The sequence below is a fragment of the Kwoniella dejecticola genome, chromosome 11 (genome assembly GCF_000512565.2).
Source record: "Kwoniella dejecticola CBS 10117 chromosome 11, complete sequence".
NCBI classification, from domain to species: domain Eukaryota; kingdom Fungi; phylum Basidiomycota; class Tremellomycetes; order Tremellales; family Cryptococcaceae; genus Kwoniella; species Kwoniella dejecticola.
This window is the reverse complement of record NC_089311.1, coordinates 1,490,963-1,514,410: the sequence shown is the minus strand read 5'-3', so window position 1 is coordinate 1,514,410 and position 23,448 is coordinate 1,490,963. Positions and strand designations below refer to the sequence as shown.

Here is a 23,448-nt window from a genome sequence, read left to right as displayed (position 1 = left end):
CAGTTAGGTGAAACCCCTGAAGATCTGGACATTAGACGATCGCCATAAGATGCAGTTAAGAAAACCCACCTCGCACGGACCGGTCAAATCCGAAGATATCTCAATCCTCAATCCTCAATGCCGATAATATTCGGCAAGACGTTCCAGAGGCGATGTTATAGTAGCGAAGCCGTAAATCAGTATAAACGTATAAACATTACTGCCATTCGCGGACTATGCTGGAGTCGCAAATCAACGTATGTCTGCATCAAGATTTCGTATATATGCGTGATCGATCTAGTTCACAGCAGTGACTTACTTCGGTCGATCACGTCAATTGACGAGACCGAAACCACTGCTACACCGGATCAAGCCGATCGGATTGACTAACTTGATTGCGGGATTGGACTGACATGCTTACTGTCGGAGCGGAACACCGCTCAATGTTGAAAGAACATCGTGCAATGTATTCAACCAGACGATGGACCCTCCTCCCACAATATAAATGGCTAACTTCGATTCATTGACCGTCCACGGCAAGCAGAATCTGTTCCGAGCTTGAACCCCCAACTCGAAGGAGAAACAACAATCAGAGTATACAGGCTTCAGGATGTCAGCTTCAGCTTTTGCGCAGGTGAAGCCAGTGAGCATAGCGGATCTGGAGAAGGTATGTCCATCTGTCCGTCTGATCACACAGAGCGTGAAGCTGCTATCCATATTCATTGCTGTTTCAATTTCAATCAAAATATGTCTTAATCACATTGAGCTGATTTGAGGAGTTGATGGTAGATCGCTCTAGAGAAGTTGCCCAGAAATGTTCGAGCGTATTATGAAGGCGGAGCAGAGGATGAGATCACCCTCAAAGAGAATATATCGTCTTTACAGAGATACAGGGTGGTTCCTCGATACCTAGTCGATGTAGGACCGGATAAGTTGGACGTGAGAAGTAGAGCTATCTGGGGCAAGAAGTGAGTGATTTCGAGAAAGAAAGAAGGTTGTCAAGGTGCTGCATACGATCTCGGATTCGAATGCTGATTCTGGGTCTATCGTCGTAGACAGAATGTGCCGTTTGCTATTGCCCCGTCGGCGTTTCATAGGCTAGCGGGATACGATGGTGAATTAGATGTAGCTAGAGGTGTGTTCGACTCCCCCTTTTTGTGTCTCAAACAAACATAACACTCCGCGCAGACGTCGCAACTCTTTCTCAAGCAAAGAGGAAAAATTTGGGTGTGGCTGACCGGAGAAACTCGCAGCCGCTGCGAAAAGAGGTATTTCGATGGGGTTATCCTCTTCAGCCACTTCAGAACTGGAAGACGTCATCTCGGCAGGTAGATTCGCTAGTTCGCAAGTCACAACGGATCGGCAACAGCAGGCAGGAGGGTCCGGACACGATCTGGCAGATAGTGATTGGTGGCAACAATTATACGTCTGTAAGTGTCATACTGTAATGGGCTTTGCGTTGAGTTTAGTCTCGGTTGAAGGCAGATGAAATCGTGTATTGATGTGGTTCGAATGAATAGCGAATATTCGTTCCGATACTGAAGATTTCATCCATCGAAGTGAAAAAGCAGGATACACTGCGTTGCTGATTACGGTAGACAGACCGTATCTGGGACGAAGACATAGTTATCTAAGAGAGAAATTTGAATTGCCCCCTCATCTCAAGAGGACCTCGGGAACCAAGATGGCGCAAGGTGAGATACTCGAGGTCTATGGTAAGATCGAGTGAGAGTCCAAGCTGATGGTGTCCACTGTGTTCGAAGACCCCTCGATGCATTGGGATGAACTCATACCATGGCTGAGATCGATCACCGAGATGAAGATCCTGTTGAAGGGTATTCTCCATCCTGAAGATGCTGCGTTGGCGATTCAACATGGCTTAGACGGCGTAGTCGTTTCGAATCATGGTGAGCCAGGCCAGTCAAATTTTTGCCAATCTGCCTCAGAACGACAATCCAGCCGAAAGACCAGTGAAGAAGCTAACCTCGATGCGACCTGATGACGTCTCAGGCGGAAGACAATTAGATGGAGCACCAGCAACAATCGATGCTCTCCCCGGTATCGCCGATGTCATCCAAGGACGAATACCCATATTCTTCGATGGCGGGGTCCGAAAGGGCATTGACGTGTTTAGAGCTCTAGCTCTTGGGGCTGATATGGTCTTACTCGGCAGAGCGGTCTTATGGGGGTGAGTAGAGGAAATGAGTTTCGGCAGATTAGGAATTTCGGAGGTGATGACATACTGATGAGTGTGAGTTATAACTCTGTCTGCTCTAATAGCCTCGCCGCGGGCGGTGAAGAAGGAGTGGGATTAGCTTTGGACATCATAGCGGAAGAATTCAGATTAGTAATGGCTCTCGCGGGCGTGACGGATGTGACTCAGATCAGGCGTTCGACTTTGGCGTTGGTCAATCCATATCAAGTTGGTTTGAATCACTTGCAGGATTCTGCATGGGAAGATGTTAGACCGAAGTAAATTTGTTATATATATCTGCTTAGCTTAGATGTACACCTGCGAGACTAGCTCGAAACGATAGATTTGAGAAGCAAAATAGACGCGACGCGGGCCGGCCGGCGCCGAGTTCAGCTGATCGTGATCGTCGCACGGGATCCGATGAATCCGGGACTCGTTGTGCGAAGGTGTGCTAAATATCCTAAGTTCGCTTTACCAATCGTATGTATGGGTTCGTGGATGTTTTCGTATATCACCTCGATAGCATTTGATAGTGTCACCGAATAATTGCAGGATAGTCACCATGCCCACCCCTACAGTCTCAAGCAGCGGAAAGCAGTCCCTTGACAAACTACTCAAGGAGACTGTGGAACGGAGACATGTCCCAGGTATTTTCTACGGCGCGACCACAGCAAAAGAGGAGATTTACTTCAATCAGTATGGAGAGAAAGTGTTTGGGGATGCATCTTCGGGTCAGATCGATGCTGATACGAGTGAGCCGACTATCTATCCTCGAGGGTGTAGATGAACGAGATTGCTGAGACAGAGTGCAGCGACGGAATGTTTCTCACAGACTAAACTTATCACTTGTGTAAGTGCATCATGCCCTGGGAACAAAAGCGAAGTGGAACTCATCCTCACACCTGATATTGCATAGATCGCTGCTCTGCAATTGATAGATCAGAAGCTCATTTCCCTGGACAGTTCCGAAGACATTGAGAAGTACCTGCCAGAGATAAGCGAGTTGAAGGTGCTCAAGGGATATGATGGGGATGATAAAGCGATCTTGGAAGATCCGAAGCATAAAGTCACACTGCGGATGCTCATGTCTCATTCGGCGGGTGCGTGGACTCGGATCTCACGCCCACTCTCGTCAATTGAAGATCCGCTGATTATACTAATGCCTTGACGTTTCGTAGGCTTCACATACATGTTCGCCGAAAACGTCCTATCCAAATGGCATGCTCAAAACCCGAGTCCATCACTCTTCGATCCAAAGGCGACTGTCAAATCCCTCTGTACACCGTTCATCTACGAGCCCGGTACATCGTGGACATACAGTACATCTATCGACTGGACCGGAAAGCTGGTGGAGAGAGTATCAGGATTAGACCTGGAAGAGTACTTCCAGAAAAACTTATTCGCTCCTTGTGGAATCAAGACTTTGACTTTTTACCCCACAGAAGAGATCAAGAAACACAAGATGTCGATCTGCTATAGAGACGCCGAGGGGAAGGTGCAACGCATACCAAACAACTTCGGGATGGGTCGACCTACTGAAGCTGATCAAGTGCCCAAGGCTCTTTTATCGGGCGGAGGGGGGTTATTTGGAACTCAGCGAGATTATTTGACTTTCCTACGTCATTTACTCCAATGTGATCCTTCATCGCCTCATCGGTCGGATAGACCACTGATATCCCCTGAATCGTGGAAAGAGTTGTTCACCCCCTCGATTCCGAAAGGAGAGGGATACACGGGATTAGATAATATAGTGACAATGGTTTCGAAGCCTGAATATATCCATCCACCACCTACGATAGATACGATCAACCATTCAGTAGGGTTTTTGTTGACGCTGGAGGAATTTACGGCGGGTAGGAAAGCGGGAAGTGGATGTTGGTCTGGTGCGGCGAAGACGCAATTTTGGATTGACCCGAAGACTGGAATTGCGGTGAGTACAAATCTGGCGCCCCTGCTTGTCTGACGTGTTTGGATCTCGCGTCTGACATATAAATTGAATATGCAGGCGGTCTGCGGTACTCAGTTATTGTCTCCATCTCCCGATCCGTGGTATGCCTCATATGTTGAGTTTGAGCGAACGCTGTATGCTGCGCTGGAACAATGATTCGCTTTGTAATGAGTTAATACGTAAAAATTGTAATGACCTCAGACATGCATAAGGATATGTTCGGTAATTCACGAATCGCTTCACCGTGGGAAGATTGACAAAGCTGTGCATCTGATGAGATTACCACGTTTCATGATGACGTTTGTTGATGGGAACATAGCTCATCTAGTACAAGTACGCACTGACTCCCCATCAACACGTTGATTGATCGCACTACCTACATCACAGATTCCCAAGACATCATACGCCATCCCCCTCCTTTGGCTCGTTCGCTTACTCGCTTACTCACTCGGCATCACGCATCACGCTCAGACCCACCCACCATACACACCAAACCAAAGAGACACAGCCTCACCTTTCTATCTATAAAACCTTCCCTTGTTCCTCTAGCTCTCTCCTGGTAATCCACCAACGACAAATCACTACACTCACCATCGCTACCTCGATTATCGACGATAAGTACAAATACACTATCAACAATGGGTTTCGCATCAAAAATCGCTCAAGCAAACCAACTTGCAGGAGCAGCCGGCTTAATGTCTAACAAACCTCCCGGAGCTTCTTATGGTGCACAAGGTGGGTATGGTGTAGCCCAATCCCAATCCCAGTCCCAAGGTCAGGGCCAAGGCTACGGTCAAGGTGCTTATGGATCTCCTTACGGTGCACCTCCTCAAGGTCAAGGTCAATACGGTCAACAACCTGGTCAATACGGAGCTCAACAAGGTCAGTATGGGCAACAACCACAAGGTCAGTACGGTCAATCTGGTAGTCAATATGGTCAGACTCCAGGCCAATACGGCCAATATGGCCAAACGCCTGGTCAGTACGGGCAACATCCCGGAGCACCTGGACAAGGACCAGGACAAGGACAGTATGGTCAACAACAACAGCAGGGTTATGGTGCTCCGCCCGTACCAGGTGGTAGACCTGGTCAACCTGCTTACGGATCACAACAACCAGGTCAATTTCCATACGGCCAACAACAGCCCGGACAGTACGGCCAACAACAACCAGGACAATATGGTCAACAACAACCGGGACAATATGGTCAACAACCTGGCGCACCTGGAGCTTATGGTCAACAACAGCAATACGGTGCTCCCGGAGGATACGGTCAAGCAGGTGGTGCGCCAGGAGGCGGCGGTGTCAATGCTCAATACGTTGCTCAGACTCTCAGTCAATGTGTCAGAGATGTGAGAGTCATGAATTTCCTTTGTCGTTACTGCTCCGCTGACTTGAAAATCTCCTTGTTTCCCCGTCCCCTCCCCTGTTTGTTCTTCCCTTTTCGCCCCTGCTCTCGCCCCTGCTCTCGCCCTTTCCGTTGCATTTCCTCTCATTTCATCTGCATCCTTCTTTCTCCACTGATGTCTTACCATCCACCTCCCTCAGCAACATCTCGAAGCGTTCTACCCACCACAAGCACTCGACCCCATCGCTCAACGAGTCGTCCAATCCGGTGCACTGCAGCAACTGGCTGCCAATTGGAAGCTTCCCGTTGAACTTGCCACAGATCTAGTCAAGATCGCTCTGTTCGACGTAGTCGTCCTCATCGATGACTCTGGAAGTATGGCTTTCGAGCAGAATGGTGAAAGGATCGAGGATCTCAAGATGTGGGTAATATCGGCTTTTCGTTTCCCAATTGATTACCCTGATCTCTCTCTCAACTTGAAAGCTCGACTTCGTGCTGACCTCCAACGACAACGACAGGATCTTGGGCAAGATCGCCTTTGCTTGTTCGCTTTTCGACCATGATGGAATGTGAGTGGATCACTACCACATACTGCCCACTCGTCTGGTTATGACGCTGATGTTCCCGAAGCCAAGTCCGATTCCTTAACTCTCAGCTTCAAGGTAACAACATCAACAGCGATCAAGCTGCCCTCCAGCTTGTCCAGCAAGTCAAATTCAGCGGTATGTCCTATCACGCATCCCGAAAATGTTGCTGAACGCGACTGAACATAAATCATTCTTAGGTCTCACTCCTCTCGGTACCGCTCTCGACCAGAAGATCCTCCAACCCCTTCTTCTCGGTCCTGCAAGATCTAACGCCTTGCAAAAGCCTCTTCTTATCATCGCTATCACTGATGGTGCTCCTGCTGGAGAATCGACTGACAAGATTGTACAAGTCATCACCAATGCCAATCACGAGCTCCAGCGAAGTCGATATGGTCCAGATGCGGTCTCGTACCAGCTCTCTCAGGTCGGTAACGACAAATCAGCTCAGAAGTTCTTATCGTCCCTCGATGATAACCCCACTATTGGTTCCTTGATTGACCAGACTATGGACTACGAGTACGAGCAAGAGCAGATGAAGCAGAAGACAGGCGAAGATCTCAGTCCCGAGATGTGGTTGATGAAGCTACTCCTCGGCCCTATCGATACGTAAGTCAGGACTCGATACCATACTTCCGGTTTACAGGTCAGCTGACTTTTGCAATATCATCGCAGTTCTTACGATTCTAAGGATGAGACCAATGCTCCTCCCAGAAGATACTAAAGGGGGCGTTGAAAAGCTGGACAAGCCCGAAAGAAGTAGGACCTTTTCGTAGATGGAAGTGAAGTCTGGAAATATCACACATGACCACTTGTGTACATGATCATGAATGGATAAGAATGTTTACACCTTTTAGACCGACAATTCCGATACTTGAGCAGACTCTGTTTCAGCTGGCGGCTCATTCATACTCCGTCATTTCAGACTTGTGCGCTACTGGCGGTTCCCATGCTGCGGCCGGACAATAGATTCATCCCATCCTCGCTGATTATAGGCCACTTACGTGAGCAAGTTATCAATGACACATAAATGTGGATACCTTTTGGACACCGAGTTCCATGCCGATGCCGATGTCAACTCACTTTCACCACTGTAACAACGTGACCCGTCTGAGCAGGATCGGGAGTGACCGAGATATCAGATAGTTAGGAAACGGAGGGAGGCGTTTTTCTCACATGTTTACGGTATCCATTACTCATTATTAAAAGTGTTTGTCCCGGTCCGTCGTCGGACCGCCAAGGGATTTAATCTATTTTTAACTCTCGTCATATTTGGTCAGAAAGTCTATGTCTAACAAGCTTTTTCCTCTTTCCTCTTTCCTCTTGTCTCCCACCACTTGACCCTCACTCCGCACGCCGCCCTCAAGCGTTGGTGAGGTGATCGATTGGATTGGATCACCACATGACCCCCACTTTGACGTTACTTCTGTATTTAGTGCAGTGCATAGGTACCGGATAATATTCATTCCGCGCCGCCCATCATCTTTTGCCCCTTCATGCCCACGACTCGGCTCAAACATCTTGCCCACGGTCTTGATGACTGGGCTGCCGTAGATGTAGCTGGACCCCATGGTACCCCGTCTAAAGGTTAAAAACTGTGCAGAGATGTGTCGGTCATTCTTTATACCGTCGAGATATGGATGAACAAGGTATATAATATGTAGATCAGGTGCGAACCTCCCCATGGGACTCCTTACAATCGTTAATCATCACTAAGTAGCTTTACTAGTTTGATCCGGTTGACTTTGACCTAGACGACCCTGATATCCAACACCGCAAGATGGTCGGAGTTACTATCAACAAGAGTAACACTGAGACGGTCAGGTTGACTGAAGAACAGTTACATGCCGTATCGCATCTTGATCCGGAATTAGTAAGGATCGGCCATGAAGTCATCGAGAGACAGAAGAAGGAATCGTTCACTCAAGCTTGGAGGAATCACGGGCGAGCCGCAGGATGGAGTATTTTCTTGACTTCTGCTTTGTTGATGGAAGGGTTCGATACTGCCATTGTGAGTGCGCATGACATCCACTCCGAGCCTGATACTGATTAATGCCCATTCGACCACCAGATCAACTCGTTCTTCGCCTTACCCGCTTTCCTGAACAGCTTCGGCGTCAGAGGAAGTAACGGTAAACTTGCTATTCCCGCAAACTATCAATCCGGTTTAGTCAACATCGCCTACGTCGGGCAAATAATTGGTCTCTTCCTCAATGGTTGGTGTCAAGAACGATTCGGATCCAGGCGAACTTTCATTGCGGGAATGATCGCTATGACCGCCACGATCTTCTTGGCCTTCTTCGCGGTCAGCTTGAACATGCTTTTGGTCGCTGAGCTTGCGATGGGTATCCCTTGGGGAATGTTCCGTGAGACCTGCCTTCCACGCATCTTTGACCTCTCTGGGTTTACTGTATGCTGATACATCATTCGTCTGTCGATAGAAACCCTGTCAACTGCTTATGCGGCTGAGATCTGTCCGATCCAACTTCGAGGTTATTTGAGCGCGTTTGCCTCTGTTGGTTTTGGTGGTGGTAGTTTCATCGCTTCTGGAGGTGCGTCGTCATGACCTCGCGATTGCGGAGCAACTTTGCTAATGTCGATTTTTATCCCAGTCCTTCGAGCTTGTCTTAGTATCACGACTGAATACGGATGGAGACTTCCCTACGCCCTTCAATGGGTATGGCCTGTCCCCCTTGCTCTTGGTTGTTTCTTCGCACCAGAGAGTAAGCGGATCTCTCCCTTTCTAGCCTTACTCGTGCTGATTTATTCGCTTTAGGTCCATGGTGGTTGGTCCGAAAAGGACGATTCGAAGAAGCTGAAAAAGTACTTATCCGATGTGCTCGACCTGGATTCTACGCCGAGAAAGAGGCTCAAGGATACGTCGCTTTCATGCAACACACCGATTCTCTCGAGAAGCTCGACGCTCAAGGTGGAAGCTGGAAAGAGATGTTCAAGGGCGTCAACTTGCGACGAACCGAGATCATGTTTGGTGTTTGGCTCGTACAGCTTTGGAACGGTAATATCATCACTGGATTGACTGTCGAGATGTGAGTTAATGCGATCGTCTTCCTTGATCTAGACCATATATGCTAATATCACGTCAATTTAGGCTCGAGAATGCCGGTATGAGTGCTACTGGAGCTTTCAACATGAATCTCGTCCTCGCAGCTATGTCGATTGTCGGTGTTGCCATGTAAGCGAACTTCGCAGTCCTTCAAACATCCAGTGAAAAGGCTGATTAAGTTTCTCGTTTGTAGCTCCTGGGTAGCTCTCCGGTTGACAGGTCGACGAAGAATCTATATCACCGGTATCGCCCTCGAAGCTTGTTGTCTCTTACCAATCGGTATTCTCGGTACCATCCCTCAAACCGATGCGCGACTCAACGCTATGGGAGCCTTGATGATCATCATCAACTTGCTCTTCCACTTCTCCCTTGGTCCAGTCTGTGAGTATCTCTTTTTCTCGCGGGCCCTGATCGAATTCATCTGACGAGGTGCGTGGAATATTAGGTTATTCAATTGTCGGAGAATTGCCTTCGTCCAGATTGCGAAGCAGATCCATCGTGCTTGGTCGATTCGTCTACGTTGTCAGCGCAATCATCGCCTCGCAATTGAGGGCTCGAATGGTGACTGCCACGTCGTGGAACTGGGGTGCCAAAGTGAGTTGAGCCCGCTCAAGTGCATACCTCGGAAATGGTATTTGTACTGACGATGACATTCTTTGGCACAGTCCGCGTACTTCTGGCTAGGATGCAACTTGATCTGTTTGACTTGGACCTTCTTCCGATTACCTGAGACTGGTGGATTCTCCTTCGCCGAATTGGATATCCTCTTTGCGAACAAGGTACCTACCAGACAATTCACAAAGGTCAAGATCAGAAACGACGCTGCGGAGATCGGTACCGAGAAGCAGATGCACGACAACGACCACGACCACGAGCATGATGATGGCAAGGGAGAGATTGAACACCATGAGGGTGGTACGGCCCTGGATGCTGAAGAGCGGGCTGTGGTACAGCTCGAGGAGGTTCCGGGACATGTACAGACCACAAATACTTTATAGACGCTCAAGTCGATGAGCGAAGAGTTGAGAGTCGCGAGTTGAACAGGCGCTGTTAAGGGTTCTATGGGGGGATTCAGCCAGGTAGAGGGTATCTTTGAGATAGGTTTGTAATTTGTGAGAAGCTCCATAAGTTATGCAAGTGGTGATCGAAAGCTTGTACCAGGTGTAAGATGAGTATGTCGAGCAACCTGGGCAGTGATTCGCCGAGAAACTCAATGACATGTATGACAGACTATACATGACAGGAAATCGCAAATTACACTACAGTGGCGTCGGTAGAGGTCTACATCCCAGTCTCTACTGTAGCTTCGCAGCACGCAAGGTGCGGACTTGTTTCAATGTCGCAGGCTTTAGTATTTCAATTATTGGGTACCTTTCCCTAGAGAACAATCTGCAATCAGGTGTCTGTCTCGCCTTGGAACAGCTTCTCGGTAGCATACGGATCCGGATAAGCTGAGTCTGTCGGAATGCAGTAAGCAAGCATTTTCTAGAGCGTATAGTATGGATCAGATAGTAAGAGTGGCGATTTGCGAATTCGGCTAATTCGTCCACATCCCTTGCCGTTGTGAGAGATCGGAAGACTGTGATCCGATGGCACACATTATGCGAAGTTTCTTTTCTTCCGGCAGCTGAAGATCATCAGGTGATCATGTCATGGAGTTCAGGCGCCGAGTGTGCATCCATTCAAAATCCCTATCAGTGCTTGACTTCCCTGGAGCTCCGTCACGACTCCATGAGATCTGAGTCCGGGGCTCATCCATCCGGAGGGTCGAGGTGAAGTCACTGCTCTCAGGTATATAAAGCAGGCAACGAGCTTTGGCAAATGTGATTGAAAGTGAGTCCGCTCAAAAGCAAGAGCAACATTTTACCTTGACAACATGGAGTACAAAGCTACCTCTCACACACACGATTCCGCTCCCGAGCAGACCGACAGCAAAGGAGATGTTGTCCACCTCGAAGGCGAGACATCCACAAACGCTCAAGTAGACGAAGTTTTAGAGACGAGATATGCGGGTAAGCCACCATCCGCTTGACTGCAGTATTGGTGACCGCTGCTGACCTATCATGTAAGCCATCGGCAGATGGGCAGTAGTCAAGGTATTCTGGAAAGCTATGTTGTACTGCATGATCTTGAATTGGGCGGCTCTCAACGACGGAGTAAGTTCGAGATTCGGCATGAAATGCGTTGGGGCGTCCGCTTGACGATGCTTATCCATCATCAACCAGTTCCAACAACAAATTCCGGGCAACGTCATTCCTATGCAAGCCTTCATCAACGTCATGGCCGACACCGTCATCGATGGACAACCTGCTGTCAGCGCCAAAGTCGTCTCTTACTGGCAAGGTTTTGCAGAGATGTCCAAGACTTTAGGCATGTTTACCGGAGGGTGGTTCGCCAACAGATTTGGTCGAAAGTGAGCCCTCGGCACCATGTACTTTCGGTGCACCGCTGACATTGGGTATTCTTCCAGACCAGCCATGATCGGTGCTATCATCGTCCTTCTGGCGGGATCGATTTGCGAGATCACCGCGCACAATTGGCAATCCTGGTTGGCTGCTGCCGTCGTCGTTCGCTTGGGAGTCGGACTGGCCCAATCCATCCTGATCACATATGTCTCAGAAATCTCACCCTTCCAGATCAGAGGTGTCATGATCGGCGCCTATCAGCTGTTCATCGCCTTCGGTCAACTCATCTCATCAATCGCCACTCAGTTGATCGTTATCCATCAACCCACAAAATGGAAACCTCTCATTGGCTTGGAATTCATCTTCACTGGTGTAAGCAAAACAAAAACTCATCTCATCAATGCTTTCACTGACTGTAGTGATCGTAGATCCTGTGCATCCTTATCTGGTTTGTTCCAGAGTCTCATCTTCACCATGCCAGAAAAAGTGAACATGAGAAGGCCAAACGATCTATGTTGCAGTTATATGGCAACGTCCCTGATTATGATGTGGTGAGTCATGGAGTTCAATTTCGATCGATCGTAACGATTGATCACTCTCAATCAAGGAATACGAATATCGAGTCGTACAACACGGAATTGAAAGCGAGCGAGAGCTCAGTGTGGCTTCCAAAAGCGCCTCTTTCACCGAAATTTTCCGCGGTCTCAACTGGCGGCGGACTTTGGCGGGATGTGTCGGTATCTGCAGTCAATGGACCGCTGGTGCTCCCATCATCTTCGGGTACAGCACATATTTCTTCAAGGTCGCCAATCTCGGCACTGACCCGTTCATCATCACGATCATCACGTGAGTAGAAATTTCCGCCTCAAGTGAAGTGAGCTGATCTTGATACTCTTGCCAATTCCAGGTTTGTACTTCTTATTGTCTCGATTTCGTGCTCATTGGTGGCTTGCGAGTACATTGGTCGACGACCGCTGTTGGTTGGGTAGGTCCACATTCTGTCGCATCTCGAACTGGACCTCAGCTTATATACTGTATTGCGATCTAGGGGATGCTTCATGATGTTTTTGTTCTGTATCGGCCTCGCATCGACGGGCTTCGGTCATGGCGAAGCGTCTGGAAAAGCTGCAGTAGCTTGCCTATTGCTCTGGGTGTTGTGTTATGGCGCCTCTTCTGGACCGATTGGCTACGTTGCTGCAGGGGAGACATCGACCCCTCGACTTCGAGCTCAGACTACCTCCTTCAATTTGGGATGCTACGGTCTCGGATTGTAAGTTCTGCCTCTCAGACAAAAGATCCAATTCGCTAACCCCGTCTTGATTTCACCAACGTAGTGTTGTGTTCCAATGGAGCGTGTCATACATGATTAGTCCCGATTCAGGCAACATGGGTGTCAAAGCCATTTACGTTTGGGCAGGTATGCTGGTGCCTACGGTGATTCTTCTGTACTTGTTCTACCCGGAGGTGAGCGACCTGCAGTTCGAGATTAAGTCCTGTTTGTCCGAAATGGCTAAACTGTTACGATTCTTCAGACTTACGGCAGAACCTATTGGGAGCTCGACGAGCTATACGAGAGGAAGATTCCCGCTTGGAGATTCAAGGACACTCCGACCCTATCTGACCAGAGTGGTCACAAAAACAAAGCTCTTATGTCTCGCCATGCAGAGCAGAGCGCCCATGTACACTAATTGTTGACTCGATCGTCATCCCTGACTCCGCTTCAGCCCTTATAGCAGATTGACAGATATTTTATGGGCAGAAGATGCCCAGTAGAGCGGACAAAGACGATCATAATCAGGGAGGCAGAGGTTTCTGGATATAGGAATTTATTGCAGGCGAGATTGTGTTATTCACGAGCGATTTATAATCTTCTGCTGGACTTGAAATGCATATTTGTGTCACAGGAAAAGAGGTGAATTCCTCCAACCAGCAATCCACTTGGCTCGGGTCTGCAAATATGGCGAGACCGATGCGACTGCACATTGCAGTCAGTAATACGAATCGAGCTAAATTGCCCGCGACCTAAACCGGAATTGTTTTTTCATCACTCTTAAATCCTTCAACTGTATAATCTCTCATTTTCAAGTCACAGCGTGACAGTAGGGTACAGAATCAATTAAGCACGACCAGTAGGAGGGAATCAGAACGGCATGAGAAGGTAGTAACGCATCCCCAAAAAAGGGAAAAACCAAAAAAAGAAAAAAAAAAAACAGCTGTGGCGAAACGAGAAACGCGGACAAAATCTCTTCAAATATGGAGACTTGTGATCTCCATACTACAAAGATTGCGAAGACCAATTTTAAGTGATATGCTCCTGCAATATGCTCTTTCTTAGGCATCGACTTTTTCGACAACTCGGCCATCTTGCTCGATGATTACCTTATCAACCTTGAGCGAGGCTTTGACTGGGTTAGGCTGGTTGTAAACCCATTCGAGCTGCTCGATAGTTCTTCCCTGAGACTCGACACTGGGTTTAAACATATTGTCAGCCCCAATTTTTGACAATGAGACGGTTTGTACTCACCAGAAGAGGTACCACAGAAGTGCTTCGACACAATCCCAACCCACGAAAATGTAAATGTATTTGTAACTGTCCAGGTCGAATTTCAGCATTTCCCAACAATTTTTATGCGATTTTTTAGTATCGAACATCCACTTACCCGATGTTATTGAGTGCAATTGGACCAGCGAAGGTGTTGATGACTATGTGAAGATGTCAATTCTGGGTGTCTGTGTTCTCTTAAGTCCAAAAAGGATCGGGAGAATGTTGCAAAATCACTTACAACCACTATCGGAGAGATATCAGCCCCTTTTCTCACCGATCTGAACGCAGTAATAAAGAATGACTTACACTGCATTCACGATGAAACCATAAGCAGCCAGACCTTTGGCTCTGATATTGGTGTCAAGAGCCTCGGCGGGCAAGACACCCTGAAGGGGAGTGTAGGTGAAAGAAAAGATGATGTTGAACATGAAGTAGGCTGCAAGGGCGCCCTGAGCAACGCTTCTGCTGACGTTTTCACCTTGCGAGTCTAGTTTCGCCGAAAGACCAGAATTGATACCGAGCATAGCAGCAGAGACTGCACCGATCGCGATCAGCTGGTGACTAAAAGTTGAGGAATTACTGCTCACCAAGTGTTCCAAATATCAAGACGGGTCTTCTTGGCATTCGGTCGGTAAGAGAGACCGCGGTGAGAGCCCCGACAGCAGACACAACCGAGTTGAGCAAGTTGTAGCCCAGTTGTTGAGGCACACTGTGAACCCCAAGATTATCGTAAATCACGGTATTGAAGTATCCTGAATTGTACGTTGAGCTTAGTACCCTGTTTTCTTATTCCTTTACCAGGCAGGCTTACCTAAACCGTTTCCAGAGAATTGACCGAAGACACCAATCATAACAACTTGAGCCATTCTCCAACGACCATTATGGCTCAAGAGAAGTGGTCGGTCTGTGCCCAAGCCGTGATCAGCAGAACCGAGCAGCGGCTTGTGTTACTTGATTGTAGTGATAGCAGTAACTCACAATCCCACCAAACCTTGTCAATGCCATCCTGCTTGATGTTTTCTCTCATCTCTTCGATCTCCAGCGCAACAAGCTTTGATCTCGAATCACCTCCCCCATGGTACGCAATCAGGAAGTCAATGGCTTCCTCTTCCCGTCCATTGGCCATAAGGTATCGTGGCGACTCAGGGATGAACCAAACCCCGATCATGACGATGACACAGGCGAACGCCTGGAGGATCAGGGGTAGCTGCCAAGACAGGTTCGAGTTGATGTTGTTGCACCCGTACGTCACAGCTGCAGCCGGGATTGAGCCACCGAACCATCCACAATTGTAGAATCCTGTCGAATCAACAAAAGATCAGCGGAAGGACGGGCTCTCAGTTGAAAAGGTGCTCACCGGTACATCTTCCTCGCCAATGGGGAGGAGCTATCTCGATGGAGTAGGCTGGCGCAGCAACAGTCATAATGGCGATACCGAAGCCGAGAACGAATCGAGCGACAACGAATTGAGCGACATGTTTGGCTGTCGCTGCGATGACCATACCGACGATGATTACGATACTGCCGCTGAGCATAGCTCGTCGTCGACCCAACTTGTCAGAAAGAACCGCCGCGAAAGGTGCTCCGACCATAGCACCGCTAGGGTATGGGTCAGCAATCGTATTCGGTCCTCATTCCTCGTAGGCGGGCTCACACAGTGTACAAGGAGAATATGACAGAGACTTTCGGACCAGTAGTGCCGCTGTGGAAGGTATTTTGGAAGTGTGGCATGGCCAGCACCGCGGTCATAAGTGATCCTAGCAGTAAGTTAGCCTCGGACTCATAGGCGACCGATGAGTCGAGCGCAGGTGATGACCTACCGTCATAACCGTTGGCGCAAGCGCAACAGAAGGAAATAAAAACAGCAACTATAGAAACGGTTAGTACATGACTCGACTACTCTGATATCCTATGGTGGCACCCACAATAAAGGTGGATCGATCTTCGACTCCATCGAGGAATGTGACTTTCTTGGATTGCAGCATATAGCTCCGCCTGTTTAATGGCGATGTCAGCGCGAGGTGCAGAACGCGACTGGCATGTACTTACGTTTCTAACATCCTTGACCTGTGCTCCAGGATCAACGGCTGTCTTGGATACATGAGGGACAGTTTCATGATGACTGATGGACTTGAAGTCCTTGTCGTGGAAATCTCCATTCTGAGAGGTGACTTGATGAAGTGACATTGTGCGAGTGTATGAGCTGCTATCTTGAGTCAGAGCAAGTGTCCTGAGCTTCAATCACGATCAGCGCTGTAAGATCAATATCGATGGTTCTGATCACATTTTATAGACGAGACCGTCTGGAATGCTGACATTTTCCAGCCAAAAGTACCCGAACCAGCGGCCCGATTCTCTCACGCGATCATGGCACTACAAAATACGGGCTATTGATCGAGATCTGCGCGGTCCTTTTGTACTTTTCTTAGGTGTTTTTTTTGTATGCCAAGGCTAGGTAACATGATCTTCAAGTAGCATTCGTCTTGGAGATAGATCAGCTGGCTGTTCCTGACGGGTTGATCTTATGCCGTCAGAGTGCAAGAGAGAGGATGACTTCGGATCCGCCTAATATTTCGCTTATTTAACTGGAAATGGGCCGATTCGTGGAGCTCCGAACCGATAAGGGAGTGTGCACGAAGTCTTGGTCGTCGAGGTCGACGTCAAAGGTGGAGGTTGACATTGATCGTCTTGTTTGACTTCGCTGACAATTGACGTGAAAGGTCTACTCTTTGTGTGTTTCTCAACTTCCCATCGCACCAGAACAGGATGAAGTCAGCTACCGTGAGGCAAACGACAACGCTCAAGGAGGGGTGGACTTTCAGTCAAGTACCTTCAGCATATTCGAAAGATATCAAGGAATCATGGTATTCATGCACAATACCTACTTCGGTACATGTCGAGCTGAAGAAATTGGGTATCATACCTGACCCCTACAAAGACCTTAACGAGTGGAAAGTACAATGTATGTAGCGTACATGAGAGACGACGATGGCCCAGCTGCTGATGTGACAATCTGATCTAGGGGTCCAAGAGGGAGATTGGGTTTTCAAGACCTCATTCCGTGTTGACGACTACCGACTGGCTTCGGGCCATCTAGATCTGATGTTCGAAGGCCTGGACACATACTGTACCATCAAGCTAGTCCGTCATCTTACTTCCTCATAACAAGGTAGTCCACGCTGACATCCCGCAGAATGGTCAAATTATCGCTGAGGTCGAGAACATGTTTCTTTGCCATCGCGTCCATGTCAAGAAAGCTGTGCGAAGTGGAGAGAATCACCTCGAACTGCTCTTCAAGAGTCCTTGGCATTCAGCTCGTATCACTGAAGAGCAAAACGGAGGACCCAAGACCCTATGTGCGTCAGTGAAACCTCCTTTGAAGACTGGATGAAGGCTCACTATCTCTCTACAATATCAGGGAACGGCGCGTCAAATCGATTGTATTCTCGAAAAGCCCAATATGGCTGGGGTAAGTGATCTGTCCTTCTGCAATTGGGTCTCGGCTGACTTTGTCTCAGGCTGGGACTGGGTAAGAGGACAGCGCAATCAATCATACCTCGACTGACTCAGCTGCTCAGGGGCCGGTCATGATGACTGTTGGACCGTGGAAAGATATACACCTTGAATCGTATGACGTTCGGCTGGAGGATATTCGAATAGACACTACACTTGGTGGCGAAGACTACGCCGACGCTACGCTAAGCGCTGAATTCTCATCCCCCTCCAAGAGCAACTATTTCCTTGATGTCGAGCTACAAAACGAATCAGGACAAGTGATTCGCTCAGCCGAATCGCTTCCGATCGAGAGAAAGTTACACTGGGATCTCAAAAAGGAAGTTCGAGGATGGTATCCTCGTGGATATGGCGCTCAGCCTCTGTATCAGTTGATCGTCAAGCTAAAGGATCCAGTGAGTGAGCTGCCGATGACTGCTCTTTGCTGATCAGAGTCGAAGAGAGGAGTCATCCTCGACTCAGCCACGCGAAGGGTAGCGTTCCGATCAGCCAAAGTTGTGCAACAACCCTTAGAGGGTCAAGAGGGCTCAAGTTTCGTGTTCGAGATCAACGGAATAAGGGTCTTTTGTGGAGGCAGCAACTGGATACCGGCTGACTCGTTCTTGACTGATATCGAGCCAAATCGATACCGCAAATGGATTGAATTGATGGTGAGTGCCGGCTCAGATCCCAAAAGACCATTCTGACACTCATATGCGAAATACAATCCAGGTAAGAGGTAATCAGAATATGCTAAGAGTCTGGGGTGGAGGCATATACGAATCGGAAGAGCTATACAAGTGATTTTGGCAGCTGTTCGTCTCGTCATGTCGATCGAGCTGACTGATCGTAATCTCTAGTGCATGCGATGAAGCGGGAATCCTGGTTTGGCAGGATTTCATGTTCGGTTGTGGACTTGTGAGTGCGTAGAGACTGAACAAAGCTGATGAGGTAGTATCCATCTTATCCCAAGCTCAACGCAAGCATCAAGGTGGAAGCCGAACAAGCAGTAATCCGCCTGCGAGATCATCCGTCTGTAGTGATCTTCGCTGGGAATAACGAAGACTACGCTTTGGCGGAAAGCATCGGGGTCATGGATTACGACGATAATTCAGGAGACTACATGAAATCTAAATTTCCAGCGTGAGTCTTTAGATCGTAATCATGGTGCAGCTCGTACTGTATCATCATTGACAAAGAGTTGACCTTGCTTAGTCGACATATATACGAGATCTTACTTCCCGAAGTAGTTGAAAGACTTTCTACGATTCGTTATCATCGAAGTAGCCCGTATGGCGGGAAATCATCGAGTGATCCGACGGTAGGTGATATACATCAATGGAATGTATGGCACGGCACCCAAGAACCTTGGTCGAACTGGGATAAGTTGGCAGGCCGATTCGTCTCGTAAGTATGTCTCTGAGCTACTATCAGAATAACCTAGGCGGTCGTTACTGACACGCGGGTTCCGGTCGATTGGTCAGTGAATTCGGAATGCAAGGGTACCCTGATATTCGTACCGTCAAGGAATGGTCCGACGATAAGACTCAGCTCTTTCCTCAGTCGAGAGTTTCCGTCAATCACAATAAGGCGGTAGGTCGTGCTCCGGTCATTAGAGTCGACACAGTAGGGGCTGATCAGACTTGTGTGTCCGGCCAGGACGGGTTCGAACGGCGACTCGAACTTTACCTGATGGAGAACTTCCGCCACTCTTTCGACATGCCAGGATACATCTATTATACCCAGATTATGCAGGCCGAGTGTCTCTCGGCAGCGTATCGCTTGTGGAGACGCAACTTCAAAGGTTCAGGGAAGGAGTATACTGCTGGCGCGCTGGTTTGGCAACTCAACGATTGTTGGCCTTGCGTTTCTTGGGGTATCGCCGATTACTACCTGAGACCAAAGTGAGGTTTACGCGAGCAGCAATCCTCAAAATAGGTTACTGATGATCGTTTTATTTTTTCAAGACCCGCTTTCTTCACTATCGCGAGGGAGCTTCGAACATATACCATTGGGGTGAGTGTTCTTTGAAGATCATGAATCCATCAGGCTACAAGATGGGCTAATCGTCCTTTGGCATGCGTCAGATGACCCGAAAACAGGTCAAGACCATGCGCGACGATGATACTTCCGCCTTCTTTGATCTGACAGAGAGAGTGAGTAATCTGTTTCATCAACACTTCGATTCCTCGCTGATCAAGGGGCTTGTTAGCTTGAATTGTGGGCGTGCAACTCCACCCTGCAGGGAGTCGAGGTCATTGTACAGCTGGAGACGTTCAATCTCAGCACCAATGCAAGAGAAACCCATGTCTACTCAGCAACGCTAAACGCCAACGCATCCTCTGAGATTTGGTCAGGCGATCTGCCCGGTCAGCCGGTACGCCATAATGAAGCCGAAATCCCGCAGCCAATTGTTGTTCAAGCACGACTATACTTGAAGCACAAACCCCATATCGTCGAGGCACGATACTCCAGCTGGCCAGAACCATACAAGTATCTGACCTTCCCCGACGCCAAGCTACAACTATCAGTGGACGGAGATGAAGTCAGATTAGCTTGCGAGAAGCCAGTAAAAGGCTTGGTATTGGACGTTGAAGGTCATGAAGCGGAGTGGTCTGATCAAGCTTTAGATTTATTTCCTGGAGACGTGCAGGTAGTACATGCGAAAGGCCTGAAGGGAAGGAAGGTGACCTATCGTCATGTAGGAGATGGTCTCGCTTGAGTCCGTAGAAGTGACCATATACAGTACGTCCGGCATGCATGAGTATTATAGTGAGAAGAGAGTAGACCTGCCAATCAATTCAGCATTACTTTACAAAGAGTCCAATGGGAAGAAATGAGAATCTACTCACCAGTAATCCTCATCGTTAAGTCCTGTAGTCTCGTCCGGCAAGACCATGAATTGTTGCTGTGCCGACCATCAGTAAGAAGCCGCTCACGAGCCATGTTGCACGAGCGACTCACTAATTGAGCCATGAAGTCCGGTTGATCGTCTCCACCCAGCATATGGTTGCCAAATCCAGCCTGTTCAGGCATCGGCGAGCCGGCCTTCGACTCCATTCCTATCGCTTTGAGCGTTCTCTGCACAAATCGAGCGACGTAAGCTGGCGCAGTGTTGTGTTCTCTTCCAGCCGCTCGTGTGTACGCGGTCAAAATGTGCTGGAGAAGGTTGATGATGAGGTTCTTTTGGGTCAAGGTCGACAAGTGAAACATCTGTAACAGTATAATATCAGATTTTGTTTGTAGAGGGAATGCCCCCTTCAAGCCTGCCAACCAATGTCACTCACTTTGCGCAATAGTACGGTCAGCGAGGACGCCATCACTGAGCTAGTATCCTGCATGATCTCCAGATCGCCATTATTCGCCACAGCATCGATCTCGTCGGTAATTCTAGAAGCAAACGACAAACACGCGTCTATACGTATGGGATCGCTAGGAGACGCTTCGAGATAATGTCGCTTCAACACCAGCATGAAGTCCAAGGTAGACCACAGTCCCACGTGCTCCTTCTCATATTCGAATCCAGCGGGCGGAGCTGTAGTGGTTGAGGTTGTCAGCCTAGCTGAGAAAACCGCTACTCACCCTCTTTTCGCCAGTATCTGCTCAGCAGAGCTTCGCATTGGGCTAGTACGCTGTCCAAAGCAGCATCATTGTATGCAGAAGACTGAGGATTGGAATCGCAAATTGCCCGCCATTGATCCTTCAGTTTGCAGAGCCTGAACGAGTTAGCCTTTGGTCGCAATGAGTAAAACTCACTCAATGGAAGACGCTAGATGCACGTCCACCGAAGGTCCGATATATGTGTGTTCTCGTGCCCAATTTGCGGGCTAGCAATCGGTCAGTCGGTGTTCCCTCCAAGCGCATTGGTGAAAGGCTTACATCCATCATGTGATTTGGCTGTATAGCAGCCGGAAGCCCGTACATGTGACTCAGACTGGAGTTAATATCAGCAATCATCGTTGTCGATCAGTCTAACGCAACTCACGATCTATCGAAGCCTGTTTGACAGTATATCAGCTAGGCAGCCTATGTACCATGATTTGAGAGACTCACAGAACAGACCTGAACAGAAGAACGTTACGTCAACTTGATCAGACGCAAAAGTCGGTCGAGCACTTACACATCCAAGTTCTTTCCGCATTCTGGTATACATCGCTGATCAGAGAATGACCATAATACTCTGTGCTTGACTTACCAGAATCTTCCTCGCTGCCATATCATCATCAGGCAATGGCTGCTTCCTTGACACATGCCAATATAGCTGATAACCCATCCTTATAGCTATACCTATTTTTCTCCACGAAGACGTATCCGCCGGTAATTTCCAATACATCAAGATCATAATTGATTGAACGACCGCTACATCGGCCACTCCATTATTGATTGACCGAGTTAGGAGTGTTTGGGCGTGAGAGAGCAGTATATGGTGTAGGTCAGGTCGAGAAAACTTCGACGCGACAGCAATGACTGCAGTAAACAAGACTGTTGATGACCGGCGCAGATATGCCAAGGTATGCACTTTTCCCGATGTCAGTCAAAGCTGAACATTATCGAGACTCACATTTGTAGTCCAGAACAGCTACCAGATGATTCAGACGATCATGAAACCTAGCATTTAGCGATGATACAGGCGGAGCATGGACGTACAATTTCACCAGCGCCAGGGCTTCGGCCTCAGAGAGTATCATCAAGTGGACTGAACATCAGCGTATGATTGGGTCATGCTATGCTCACCTGGATCATCCCTTGATTCACTAAGCACATTTTCCTCGACCTCAACTGTAGGGCTCTTGGGCGTGTAGTTCAGGAAGAAGGGCGCGTTCGGTCCAGCGAGATGTATCGGCCGGTCAGCGGGATCGAGGTATTCTGACAAATCCAAATTCCGGTTCGCTCCACTAGCTTCAGCTTCAGATGATAAGGGGGAAGACTCGGCCAAGGGGAAAGGTGGCTTCGCATCCATATGCTGCAGGGTTGAGCTGGTCGCCAGTATGGGGGCATTGAAGTTGTGCGTTGCGATGGTTGGGATATTACCGGCGGAAGACGAGAGGATGTCCTGGTTAAAATGACCGAGGGATCTGTCTATAGACCAGAACGAGTGGGCAGGTTCTAGACTCGAAGAGGAAGCAAGGGGAGGTGAGAAAGATGTCACATTGAGAGTCCTGTATGATACGATCAGACATGGGCTACACCGATGAAAGGAGACCAGTCCACATACCCGTTGCTGCTCTCACGCCGTGGTCTACCTCGACGCTTGTTGATCGCGGGCGGAGTACAAGCTAGACCATAGCGCACTGCTGGGTGATAAGCTGGGCTCGATAGATTACTGACGATTGAGCGACGATGAAGACCGGAGGGGCTTTTCGCCCATGCATCGGACAGGGACAAAAGCGGCTTCACTCACGGCATCGCATACAAGCATGATCCAAACCTTCATTCCTCAAACAGCGGACCTAATGATAGTGTCAACCCCTGATCCTACCTTTGGAAAGTGCTTCTCGAATGCTTTTGTTGATATTCACCTTGTTCTGTCTACATGCTGCGCAACTGCAAGAGGGAACAGGACATTAGTTGAGCAGGGTGCAAGATGCAAGTGCTCGTTAATTGAAATGGATACTTACGCCAGCTTCGATCGCGTCGTTGTTGAAGCGGCGATGTCATTGGTGAGACTTGGTACGATGGCCGACATCCCATCCGATGGTGTCAACGTTGTGTCGTGATCGTGTAGTCGAACGTGCAAATCAGACTCAGATACCAGATCTGCATATCGTATCTGTTTAAGCGAAGTCGAAAGGCATGTTGATCAGTTCAAAGGATCTTGGGGTTTCCACAAAGTGAGCTGATCTTCTACCCTGAATATCCTGGGATCGCGCGGAAATACTGGCGATGATG

At 48.6% G+C, this 23,448-nt stretch overlaps 8 protein-coding genes across 8 annotated transcripts; 6 read left to right on the top strand and 2 right to left on the bottom strand.

The window, feature by feature from the left end:
* Positions 1-589: 589 nt before the first annotated feature.
* On the top strand, positions 590-2,455 carry I303_108691 (uncharacterized protein; the record flags this gene model as incomplete). The annotated part of the gene is made up of 8 exons (XM_065969897.1): positions 590-646; positions 769-947; positions 1,035-1,114; positions 1,233-1,409; positions 1,500-1,673; positions 1,743-1,886; positions 1,990-2,167; positions 2,260-2,455. 8 exons carry the CDS (start codon positions 590-592, stop codon positions 2,453-2,455), a joined length of 1,185 nt encoding a protein of 394 aa, XP_065825969.1.
* A 280-nt stretch (positions 2,456-2,735) lies between these two features.
* On the top strand, positions 2,736-4,277 carry I303_108690 (uncharacterized protein; the record flags this gene model as incomplete). Its single annotated transcript, XM_018410259.1, has 5 exons — positions 2,736-2,925; positions 2,986-3,023; positions 3,090-3,273; positions 3,352-4,103; positions 4,179-4,277. 5 exons carry the CDS (start codon positions 2,736-2,738, stop codon positions 4,275-4,277), a joined length of 1,263 nt encoding a protein of 420 aa, XP_018260068.1.
* A 482-nt stretch (positions 4,278-4,759) lies between these two features.
* I303_108689 (uncharacterized protein) lies at positions 4,760-6,777 on the top strand (the record flags this gene model as incomplete). Its single annotated transcript, XM_018410260.1, has 6 exons — positions 4,760-5,473; positions 5,670-5,890; positions 5,988-6,038; positions 6,100-6,191; positions 6,254-6,662; positions 6,729-6,777. 6 exons carry the CDS (start codon positions 4,760-4,762, stop codon positions 6,775-6,777), a joined length of 1,536 nt encoding a protein of 511 aa, XP_018260069.1.
* A 1,056-nt stretch (positions 6,778-7,833) lies between these two features.
* On the top strand, positions 7,834-10,115 carry I303_108688 (uncharacterized protein; the record flags this gene model as incomplete). Its single annotated transcript, XM_018410261.1, has 9 exons — positions 7,834-8,064; positions 8,125-8,419; positions 8,495-8,605; positions 8,666-8,776; positions 8,830-9,100; positions 9,163-9,246; positions 9,311-9,498; positions 9,563-9,711; positions 9,783-10,115. The coding sequence occupies 9 exons, from the start codon at positions 7,834-7,836 to the stop codon at positions 10,113-10,115; spliced, it is 1,773 nt and encodes a 590-aa protein (XP_018260070.1).
* An 878-nt stretch (positions 10,116-10,993) lies between these two features.
* I303_108687 (uncharacterized protein) lies at positions 10,994-13,210 on the top strand (the record flags this gene model as incomplete). Its single annotated transcript, XM_018410262.1, has 10 exons — positions 10,994-11,129; positions 11,188-11,273; positions 11,343-11,530; positions 11,588-11,894; positions 11,951-12,073; positions 12,130-12,368; positions 12,430-12,507; positions 12,571-12,792; positions 12,857-12,986; positions 13,055-13,210. The coding sequence occupies 10 exons, from the start codon at positions 10,994-10,996 to the stop codon at positions 13,208-13,210; spliced, it is 1,665 nt and encodes a 554-aa protein (XP_018260071.1).
* Positions 13,211-13,853: 643 nt separating this feature from the next.
* On the bottom strand, positions 13,854-16,254 carry I303_108686 (uncharacterized protein; the record flags this gene model as incomplete). Its single annotated transcript, XM_065969896.1, has 12 exons — positions 13,854-13,989; positions 14,047-14,112; positions 14,183-14,225; positions 14,393-14,602; positions 14,655-14,819; positions 14,879-14,971; positions 15,046-15,366; positions 15,425-15,666; positions 15,722-15,824; positions 15,888-15,935; positions 15,993-16,062; positions 16,117-16,254. 12 exons carry the CDS (start codon positions 16,252-16,254, stop codon positions 13,854-13,856), a joined length of 1,635 nt encoding a protein of 544 aa, XP_065825968.1.
* Positions 16,255-16,833: 579 nt separating this feature from the next.
* I303_108685 (uncharacterized protein) lies at positions 16,834-20,281 on the top strand (the record flags this gene model as incomplete). Its single annotated transcript, XM_065969895.1, has 16 exons — positions 16,834-17,029; positions 17,090-17,208; positions 17,261-17,423; positions 17,486-17,536; positions 17,586-17,596; positions 17,646-17,975; positions 18,021-18,230; positions 18,292-18,359; positions 18,420-18,477; positions 18,533-18,702; positions 18,775-18,966; positions 19,044-19,152; positions 19,219-19,463; positions 19,527-19,575; positions 19,647-19,715; positions 19,772-20,281. 16 exons carry the CDS (start codon positions 16,834-16,836, stop codon positions 20,279-20,281), a joined length of 2,550 nt encoding a protein of 849 aa, XP_065825967.1.
* A 126-nt stretch (positions 20,282-20,407) lies between these two features.
* On the bottom strand, positions 20,408-23,245 carry I303_108684 (uncharacterized protein; the record flags this gene model as incomplete). Its single annotated transcript, XM_065969894.1, has 16 exons — positions 20,408-20,467; positions 20,524-20,772; positions 20,847-21,094; positions 21,142-21,191; positions 21,316-21,386; positions 21,439-21,493; positions 21,545-21,557; positions 21,613-21,621; positions 21,680-21,701; positions 21,755-22,077; positions 22,121-22,225; positions 22,294-22,718; positions 22,775-22,850; positions 22,961-23,009; positions 23,079-23,103; positions 23,178-23,245. The coding sequence occupies 16 exons, from the start codon at positions 23,243-23,245 to the stop codon at positions 20,408-20,410; spliced, it is 1,848 nt and encodes a 615-aa protein (XP_065825966.1).
* Positions 23,246-23,448: the final 203 nt, after the last annotated feature.